The 9,698-nt window shown below is 48.9% G+C and overlaps 2 protein-coding genes across 7 annotated transcripts; one reads left to right on the top strand and one right to left on the bottom strand.

The window, feature by feature from the left end:
* TMEM220 (transmembrane protein 220) lies at nt 866-7,337 on the top strand. Of its 6 annotated transcripts, XM_021414940.1 has the most exons (8): nt 889-980; nt 1,096-1,200; nt 1,383-1,412; nt 2,192-2,252; nt 4,164-4,210; nt 4,377-4,526; nt 5,101-5,160; nt 6,787-7,337. In XM_021414940.1, the coding sequence occupies exons 2-8, from the start codon at nt 1,114-1,116 to the stop codon at nt 7,084-7,086; spliced, it is 735 nt and encodes a 244-aa protein (XP_021270615.1). In that variant the 5' UTR covers nt 889-980; nt 1,096-1,113; the 3' UTR covers nt 7,087-7,337. The 6 variants fall into 6 exon arrangements, with proteins under 6 accessions (XP_021270619.1, XP_021270617.1, XP_021270621.1 ...); XM_021414942.1 differs by lacking the exon at nt 6,787-7,337 and adding an exon at nt 6,010-6,181 and having other exon boundaries at nt 870-1,200; XM_021414944.1 differs by lacking the exon at nt 4,164-4,210 and having other exon boundaries at nt 866-1,200; nt 4,403-4,526; nt 6,787-7,018.
* On the bottom strand, nt 7,264-9,668 carry ADPRM (ADP-ribose/CDP-alcohol diphosphatase, manganese dependent). Its single transcript, XM_021414939.1, has 3 exons — nt 9,045-9,668; nt 8,727-8,843; nt 7,264-7,883 (listed from the first exon to the last, which is right to left on the bottom strand). Exons 1-3 carry the CDS (start codon nt 9,631-9,633, stop codon nt 7,597-7,599), a joined length of 993 nt encoding a protein of 330 aa, XP_021270614.1. The 5' UTR covers nt 9,634-9,668; the 3' UTR covers nt 7,264-7,596.

Below are 9,698 nucleotides of genomic sequence, written 5' to 3'. Positions count from 1 at the left end.
ACCATGGCTGTTCTTATTCCAGGAATCTTCCATGCCCAAACACACTCCAGCATGCCCCAGGCCACCATGGTGACTGGCAGTGTGAGGCCACAGCTGTCCCAGTGGGGCTGCACCAAGGCCTGCCCTGCAGCTCCCCCGCTGCCCTGACAGCATCTTCCTGCCCTTCCTGGGCACTGGCACCCACATACAGAAGTGGGTGAAGGAACTCCTCGGGGAACAGCAGAGGCTGGCCACTCCCCAAGGGACAAGAGCTGGGAGGGACACCACAGGGCAAGGGAGATGCCAGCCAGGGCCCATCCTACCATCCCTGTGTGGGGTGAGCAGTGCAGCTGAGAGTCTGTGCCACCAGGCAAGTACTTGGTGACAAGGCAGGTCTTATATCAAGCTGGGAAGTCGATCTACAGGTCAGGGCCAGGATCAGGCCTGGTGGGTGTAATGAGCGTCAGACACAGCCCAGCGATGGGCACGCAGATCCATGGTGGTGAGACAGGACTGGGGTCAGGCCTGTGGGTCAAGAACTGGGTCAACAGGCAAACAGACAAGTGGTGAGCTGGAGATAGGCAGTTGTGGAGCATAGCTCAGGCAAGGCCACTCTTGTAATGGCTCATGCATTTTTGTAACTACAGCAATCACAGAATTACAGAATCATTTAGCCTGGAAAAGACCTCTTACATCATCAAGTGTGTCCGTTAACCCAGCACTGCCAGGTCCCCCCACTAAGCCATGTCCCGAAGCACAGCATCATCAGCACGTCTTCTTAAAACCTCCAGGGGTGGGGACTCAACTACTCCCCTGGGCAGCTCCCTTCACAGAAGTCTTACTGTGTAAGTTTTCATGTTTATTTCCTGTTTATTTCCTCAGACAATGATCTAATTTTCTTCCTGGTACATGACTTATTGCAGACACATGGAAACGCTGGCGTGAGGGATGTCTGGCACCCCACTCAGAGCAGGATTATCACCACCATCAGCCCAGGCGAGGTCAGTCTAGGCAAGCCTCGGAAACCTCCGGAGTTGGAGGTCCCACGGCCTGTTCGGTACACCCGCTGCCGGCTGCACGACGCAGGGCAGCCAGCCCGCCCCTCTCCCTTCATAGGCGGAGAGCGGTGCCGTCATGGCGGGCGGCCGCTCGGCGGGGCTGCTGTGGAGGCTCTGCAACCTGCTCATGGCCGCCTTCTTCGGGCTAGCGGCCGCCGTGCAGGTGAGGGTAGTGGGCGCGGGCACGATGCTGTCGCAGGCCGTGGCGGAGCTGGGGTCCTCCGGTACCGCGGCCTGGAGCAGACCTCGGCCCCCGCCCGCCGCTTCCCTCCGTGTCCCGCCCGCCGAGCCCGGCCCAGCCCGTGCAGAGGCTGCAAAGGCTCAGGGTGCGCTTCCTCGCTGCAGGTGAACGACCCCGACGCCGGGCTGTGGGTGGTGAGTACGGCCTGGAGCTGTGGGGCTGAAGGTGGGGGCCTACGCGCTCGGGTAGCGGACAACACCAGACTGCTCCTGTTCCCCCGTGCCTGGGCCCTGTGCCCCCTGTGCAGGTCACTGCCAGCCCTCCACCACCACCTGTGCTTGCCGTGGGTCACCGGCTTGGTTGCCTCCTGCCGCTGCAAGCCTCAGCATGGATCCCTAAATCTCAAGAAAGCTAAAGAAAACTTGCTTTTCTCCGTCTACCGCTGTCGTTCTCAGGGGCACCCACCAGTAGTCCTGGGGCAGCATGAGCAAGGCTTGGAGCTGCAGTGGCTCAAGGGGTCTGTACGTGGCAGGAGCCGTGAGTGGGTGCGGACTGTCCTTGTCCCTTCCATATCCCTGCACTCCCCCACACATCCCTTGTGCGGTGAGCCCAGATGACAGCGGCAGGGCCAGGATGCAGCAACAGAGGCTGCTCCTGTTCCCACCCAGCACGGACGGAGGTCATGGTGTGGGGGGCAGTTTCTCACAGGGCCTTTCCCTGGAGGGAACCCTGGAGCTGAGGCACAGGGGGCTGGTGCTCAGCTGGCGGGCTCACAGCTTTTGGATTTTGGGTGGCAAGAGGGGGAGCAGTGGGTTGCTTCTGTGCACAGGGAAGCACTAGCAGTGCCAGGGCACGTGAAAGGGAGAGAGTTGTCCGGCTGTTTTGTGTATCTCACAAAATGCTGTGGAGAAGTGCTGCTGTGGGTGATTGCTTCTGCTTCCTTAGCTTGCTAAGTTTTGTGTTTGATTAACAGGTTGTCTACTTAGTGCCGGCTGCCCTCACGCTGCTTGTTGTCCTTAACCCTGTGGTAACAGGTATGATATTGGTGTGTAAAACAGAATCTCTGCTCGGATTTTGCTCCTGAAAAGTTTGTTTTCACTGAGTCATAGATCAGGCTGTATGAACACATCCTACTACCTTTTGTGTGCAGAAAGCGGAGAGACTTGTGACTGCTAAAGGTAGCATTAGTACTTGTGATTTGAAATGCTGCAAGCAAACACAGGAGCCCCACTTAAAGGGCTGCCATTGGGTTAGTCTTATCATTACACCTTGATTCAAGCACCCATGGAACAAATGTAGCACAATCCTGGGAACATGTTCTGAACTTGGCTCTGTTGTTGACCTCAGTACATAGTTTAATCCACGCAGTCTCCCTGGTGTAAAACTGGGTTTTTGCTTATCTATCTCATATACAAGCTGCTGAGCTCTGTACAATGCTGTAAGAGAGCGAAAGGTCTTGTTTAGTGGTGAGGATGCTCAGAGAAGTCTATGCAGTGACTGAGTTTCCAGCATTGCACACTGAGGGCTAACCCACATGAGGTGTTGAAAGAATTGTTCAGATCAGAAACATTGGTTTATTGCAGTGCTGGGTGCACGGGGATCCTTCCACAAAGCATGCACACCCCAGAGCTAAATCACCCTCACTGGATACACTTAACTTATGAATATTCATACAATTTCCATGAAGTTCTTGCCTACCCCCAGAATTCTCATACATGTGAAGTCCAACATTTCACCTGCACTGCTCAGTCAAGGGGTTCTAGCAAGGGGTCTTTGTTCACCTCTTAGTTTACCCATAGGTGGTACTGATGTTGAGGTACATGTGCTTCGGAACCTCTTTGTCTCCTAGATTGCTCTTTGGTGCCTCCCCTCAATGTTTGCACAAAGAGGCCTGTTTTATGAATACAAACAAAATCGTTTAAATCTTTGGTATCATGACTATTGTCATTTAAAGTAACTGTATCTTCTCTGAGTAAATATTTAACCTGAACAGTTTGAAACTACACTTCCACCAGAAAGGATAATCTTCAGGAATACAGTCATTGTCACAAATCATACCGTTACAATCTTTCGCCATTCTGGCTACCTTAAGCATATAATGTGGCACCATTCATAAAACCACAACCCCTGAGGATTGCTGCTGCTGTTTTTGGATGTTTCAAGGGAGGCTTGTAGTAGGTGCAGCCTCAACATAGTGGCATTCGACTGGTCAGGAGAATCTGCAAGCTAATCTACAGGTATGTTACTTGCATCACAATCTTTAGGAAATAAAGATTAAAATTGCACAACTGTTGTGTAATTTGACATTTATATAAATTCAACTAGTGGTCTTTGTCACTCAGGTCTGTGGAACCCAGATTCAACCTCTGCAGAGCTGCAGTGAGTTTGGCCAAATTATTAGTTTACTGTGGGATTGATTATGAAGTTAGGTCACACTGAGTTCTTGAATTTTGGCAGCCCATCATTTTTTTACTCTTACCTGGAGAGGTCAGTGCCTAGGAAAGACTGCTTTTGACTGCAGTGTTTGCTATGGATGTTGCTGGGATCAGCTAGAGCTCAGCATGTGTCATTTGCTCACCTCTCCCCCATGAGGGAATGGACGTGGAAAGCAAGAAGAAACTGTGGGTCCATTCAGATTTTTCACATCTCTGTTTCTCTCTTTAAAACATCAGTCCCCAGCCCCAAGGCAGACATGTCAGTGTTGTTCATGATCACTGGCAAAAGGTCAGAGAGAGGCTTGTCAGGGAGCGTGAAGGCAGATGCTCCCTGTGCCTTGCTGGTAGCTCAGTGCCACTGGTCAGTGCTGTGAGCGTGCACTCCAGAAGAGCTGTTTCTCCTGTGTAAGCAAACTCCCATTTGTAATCTGCCTTGTGATTTTCTATGCATACTGAATGCTGGAATCTGTTTTGCTTGCTTGGGCTAATAGGAGACTGTTTTCTTTGCAGCACTGCTGCCAAGAAGTTGCATTCCTGGGAAAGGAAGACACCAGCTTGTTAGTATACAATTTCAACAGCACTTTCTAGCAGCTTTCCATAATCATAAAGATGCTGGTATTAATTCTGTCTTCCTGCCTAGGCCGTAAGTGCTTGCTGTAGGCATTTCTGTTAGCAGCTTAGTTGCTCTTCAATTCATAGAATGTACTTCATGTTAAATTGCAGTTCCTGCAAGCTTATTTTTTCCTCAGAAAACTTTATTTGGAGGAGCCTCTGCGACCTTCATTCTGTTGGTTGTATTATTGGGACCATTGCCTTGGCTTACTCTTTGTTTGCATATACTCAAGGAAACATTTTGCACGAAGAGGAGGGCAGGTAAGTACTGAATTTCCCTGGAAGAATTTGGTGCACTAGGCCATCTGCCGGTGGGTCATATTGCTGAGCTTTGTTGGGCTGCTGCAGTGGTGCTTTTGGCTCTGGCAAATCAAACCAAGGAGTAAGGAACATAGCGTTACAAACCAGCAACGTGCTGGATAAAAGAACTGAGGGGTGGATCTTTTACCTAGATGTTCTTTTGATTGCTTGGCTAAACTGGGTGCTTGCTCAGTGTGGAGGGGAAGCAGTAGCAGCTAGCACTTCTGTTTACAGTGAGAAGTACTGGAGTGTTGCTTTGCTCTATATTAATGAGGGAAATGTGCTATAGAATGTAAGTTTAGCGATGGAACAAAAATAGAAGCAGGAATTTCTGCATCTGTATGGCTGAGCTGTGTGTTTGTAGATTTGAGGCGGGAGGCAATACTGTAATTATAATTGTAGTCCCTCTAAAACATATTGAACATCTCCAAAGGGAGACTGCCCATACTTCACTATTTTGGAGGCAATTTGTATTTTTCATAAGCAAGCAGATGTTTCCATTATTTTCTGATCTAGTTTTTGTTTGGCTTTTTAGAGAGTTGTTTGGTCTGGTGATTATTACAACATGGATGAGTCTTTGTCGCAGTTCAGCAAAGTAAGTTTTTCTTAATTTGCTCACATGTTCAGATTTAGTGAGTAGCTTCCTGGAAACCTGTAGGTGATTTTGGCTGCTTGTTTTTCTACTTCATGTTTTGATGTTTGTGTGGTCCTCTGTGGAGCCAGGATCCTCTCCAACTCAGGATGTTTTGTGATTTTCTGATTCATGTTACTGTCTAAATCTTAATCCACAACAGCAGTATTTGGTGCTGCAGGTTGTAGGATCCTTCACACCTAGAAGTCTGCAGAAGTGGGGTAAAGGAAAACTTAAAAACATTTTTTTCCTGCTTTGTCTGCAGTAATGGGCAGGAGACACATTCCCCTTTTGTACAAGGACAGTGTGCTCTTTCTGTGGAACAGGCCAGTGAACATGAGCCACAGCTGCTAATGAAAGCTGCAAAACCATTTCTTACCACTGCTCCCAAAAGAACTTTCTAGTGGGGGTTTGTGTTGTGAGGTCTGCTGTGTTCTGCCAGTACAGACAGGGATGCAAGTGCTTTCCCTTCCAGCCTCTCTGGAGAACTGTACTACAGCAGTTTTACTAAATTCCCCTAACGGCTGGGAGCATGAAAAGTCTTAGTCTGCCAAACAATGTTTTGTAGTGTTGAAATGTAATATGCTCTGGGCAGTGCTTTTGTCACCTGTTTTATATAGCCTGAGAAGGTGGCAGAAAACATTTCTGCTGGCATATAGTACGGCTCCACTAAAGATCTCTGCTGATGCAACTACAGAAGCTACATAGAAATGACACAGTGGCCAAAGGCTCTCTGCTGTCTTTAGCCAACCATAGCCATGGGAGTGTAGCAGTCTGATTTGAAACAGCACTGTTGCATTTGCTTCTTTGTAGGAATCCGCTGGGTGGAATTCATTTGACTGCTGCAATCTTGGTCGCTCTCTTGCCCTTTGTTTCGTGGCTGTACATTTATATGAACAAAGAGATGCGAGAATCTTGGCCAGAACACTGTAAAACTGTGATTTGACCTGGTGGAGACAGCACATAAATAAATATTGTGACCTTACTTGCCGCTGCTTTTTGGTTCTTAATCAAAGGTTAGTATCAGTTTGATAGGACAGGAATGTCTGGCTGCTTCCCACCATGTAGCTTGAGGTTTCCAGAAAAAAATTGAAAATCATTGTCAAATCCAAGGGGAGAATTTTTCTATGGATACCATTCAGCCGGCTTCTTTGGATGCTTTCAAAGCATTGTTGACGTTCTATGCGTTGTAATATTAATTATTCAAAATATCTTGGCATCCCCAGCTCAGTCTCTCCTTCCACCTCATATCTTGGAAAGCTACTGTTCTGTAACATTAGGGGAAAAGTAGATCAAACACTTTGTTTCAATAAATGACTCTTTATGGATGTAAAACTTGAAAGATGTCTGCCAGGATAGTCCACTGAAATTTGCTGAAAGATTAACCAGTCTGTGTTTCTATTCATAAGTGGAATATATCTAAAGCAATATTTTTGCTATTATCTTTAACTGAAAGTTATGGTTTTGACAGAGTAGTAAATACTATTTTTCTAAAGAAAATTCAGTGAAAATTTATTTATTTTCTGCAAAAAGCATGCTCACAGAGTGCCGCCAGCAGACATGGTCACTATTACAACTTGCTTCTCACAGAATTTCTGTTCCTGGAAAGCAGAACCCATGCAGCAGTCCAGAGACAGTAAGCATGCTCTGTCATCACCAGCCATGGAGAAGGAAGCACAGGTGAATGTGAATACTCTGACTGTGAGAGACAGCATGGATCAACATGCAGCACAGGAACACACTTCAGGTCATCCCCAGTCAGGGCTTGTTCCCTCAGTGCTGCTGCAGGCTGTGCACACACATATCCCACCTGCTGGATCTGCAGCATTACATGATGGCATAGTTTTCCTGCCTTTATTTTCTTTAAAGCTTCTCTGCACTGTGCTCTGATACAGCATAGACAGTGCCCATTTTCATTGGCTTCGCTTTTTTCAGAATAACTTGATTCTTTTAAAGCAGAGTTAAGACTGTTTTCGGCTGCAGGGTGGACTTCCCAGCTAGATGTATGTAGTTTCTTCTGGGCAGGTACAATTTGAAATGCTTTAAATCTGACTAATATACCTGTAAAAACAAAACTACCAACTAGTGGCTTTTTTGTTGTTGTTTGTGATTTTTCACAATAAATAATAATCTGTTCAAGACTGGGTGGTTAAGTCAACATTCTGCATTCTTCAAACACAGTTACTGGCCTTCTCTATTCTCCAAGCAGCAGCTAAGTCTTATTCCTTAAAGAAACATAATTTCTAGAGTTCTTTATCTGAGAGAGAAACATGAGTTAAAACTGCAAGGATCAGCCACGTAGATCTTTCTACAAGCAAAGAACGTGCTGGATCCCATACTTTTTAGTCTCAGTACTTCCTGAAGAAGAAAAATTTGTAGTTAGACGTCTGCTTAGCATTTTCAGAAACACATCACTCTGTCTGAAATTCTGCCCCTTCCCTTTAATACCATTTTATCATCATAGACATAAATAGTTCCAAAGGCATTGCTTTCAGGTGGAGTTTCAATAACCCCCTCCAAAGTCAGATGATGAACACCATGTGAGTCTAAACAATAGCCACCATTGTGCAGGTGCCCTGCAAGAAAGCAGACCACACACTGATGAGAGTGTATGACAGAAAGGGCATCTCTATAATTCCAGGCTAGGCAAACTTCGTCTGAAGCATCTGGGTGAATGGGCAGATGACCTGCAGCGGAGAGAGGAAGCAGAACAGTTACTTGACAGATATCAGAATCACAAAATTACCAAGGTTGGAAAAGCCCTCCAAGATCACCCAGTCCAACCGTACACCTACCATCACTACTTCCCACTACACCATGTCCCTCGGTACAACATCTAAATGCTTCTTGAACGCCTCCAGGGATGATGACTCCACTACCTCCCTGGGCAGCCCTTTCCAGCACCTGACCACTCTTTGGGAGAAGAAACTTTTACTAATGTCCCACCTGAATTTCCACCGGTGCAACATGAAGCCATTCCCTCTTGTCCTATCGCTAGTTACACAGGAGAAGAGGCCAACAACACCCTGCAGGAGGTTGTGGCAAGCTAGGTCGGCCTCTTCTCCCGTGTAATGCCCAATACCCATACCTCTTTGTTTTAGGATTCTCTATATACAGAACCACTTTGGTTTAGAGTCCAGGAAAAATCAGGGCATCTGTAAAGTTCCTGTATTTCATTTCTTTCTTCCTTTCAAATATCTTTGATCTTCTTCTTTATATAGCATCTGGATTTCAGAATATTAGATTCCAGCTCAGCAATACTGCAAGATATACTGCAATATATACTGCAACATATACTGCAATACTGCAAGATTGCTTCTAGGTACCAAACTCCTTCCAGATGAGCAGCTTTCTTTGGTGGGAAGCTCAGGCTGCTGCCTGTATTCAACAAGCTCACCTGAGTGTGAGACAAGGCTGCTATTCTCCAGCTACACCACTTACATACATACCTATGGTACTATGTTTTCCTCTGCTAATTTGTATTGGCTTACTTCATAACTGTTTTGCACATATCCTCCATATCCACCTACCCATAACAACAACCTTTTCTTGGTTTTCATCGGAGAACTTGAGTACGTCATCGAACCAGTCCAGCTGGTCTTGGCTAAATCCTCCATTGAATTCTACATACTGAGGTTCTTCGAGTCCTGCGATGAAGAAGAAGGTTAAGCACACGTGCATGCACCTACCCTAGGTTCCTTATTTGCTTCACTCATACAAATATTTACGATAAACGGTTTATTCTTGGAACTTTTTTTGGCACCTCAGATCACAACTCCAGCCTCCTTGCACAAGGCCAGGCGCCCCGTCAGCGCCGCGGGGTTCCGCGCTGCACGACCCCGTAGTACCTGCGGGGGTACCTGCGGGGGTACCTGCGGGGCTGTTGAGGTCCGCGTTGTGGTTCTTCTCCCTCAGCAGCCGCAGGGCCGCCCGGTGCCCGGGGCTGTCCGCGTCCCGGCCCAGCGCGCTCAGCTCGTAGCCGTCCAGCAGCACGAAGCGGAAGCGCGGCGCCGGGCAGAAGTGGTACGCGTGGCAGTCCCCGGGCGGCGCGGCGGGCGGGCCGGCGGAGGGCGGCGGGCGGCTGCGGAGGCCGCTCTGCGCCAGGCGGGCCCGGCCGAAGTTGTACAGCTCGTGGTTGCCCCAGGCGTGGTGCACCGGCACCCGCAGCTGTCCCAGCGCCGCCAGCACCCTCCCCAGCGCTGCCTCCGCCTCGGCCGCGCCGCTCCTCGCGTTGACGCCGTCGATGCAGTCGCCCAGCTGCAGCACGAAGGCGGGCGGCGGCCGCTCGGCGGCCCACGCCTCCACGGCGGCCCGCAGCAGGCGGAGGCTGTGCCGGTAGTACCGCCGCCGGCAGCCCCAGAAGTCGTGGCCGTCCTCCGCGTCCGCGTGCTGGATGTCCGCGATGACCCCGAAGGAGAAGCGCGGGGCCGGCTCCATGGCGGCCGCTACCCCGGGCCGGAAGGGGCGGGCGGCGGCGGGGAGGGTGCGTGTCGGGGAGCTGC

Source organism: Numida meleagris, chromosome 17 (genome assembly GCF_002078875.1).
Source record: "Numida meleagris isolate 19003 breed g44 Domestic line chromosome 17, NumMel1.0, whole genome shotgun sequence".
NCBI lineage: Eukaryota > Metazoa > Chordata > Aves > Galliformes > Numididae > Numida > Numida meleagris.
This window is presented reverse-complemented; position numbering and strand designations above follow the sequence as displayed.

Coding starts and splice junctions, on each gene's coding strand:
- TMEM220 (XM_021414940.1), top strand. CDS start 1,114: ATGGCGGGCGGCCGCTCGGCGGGGCTGCTGTGGAGGCTCTGCAACCTG. Junction 2,253..4,163: donor CCTTAACCCTGTGGTAACAG/GTATGATATTGG, acceptor TTTTCTTTGCAG/CACTGCTGCCAAGAAGTTGC. Junction 5,161..6,786: donor CTTTGTCGCAGTTCAGCAAA/GTAAGTTTTTCT, acceptor TGCTTCTCACAG/AATTTCTGTTCCTGGAAAGC.
- ADPRM (XM_021414939.1), bottom strand. CDS start 9,633: ATGGAGCCGGCCCCGCGCTTCTCCTTCGGGGTCATCGCGGACATCCAG. Junction 8,844..9,044: donor CCCCGCAGGTACCCCCGCAG/GTACTACGGGGT, acceptor TCTTCATCGCAG/GACTCGAAGAACCTCAGTAT. Junction 7,884..8,726: donor AGAAAAGGTTGTTGTTATGG/GTAGGTGGATAT, acceptor TCTCCGCTGCAG/GTCATCTGCCCATTCACCCA.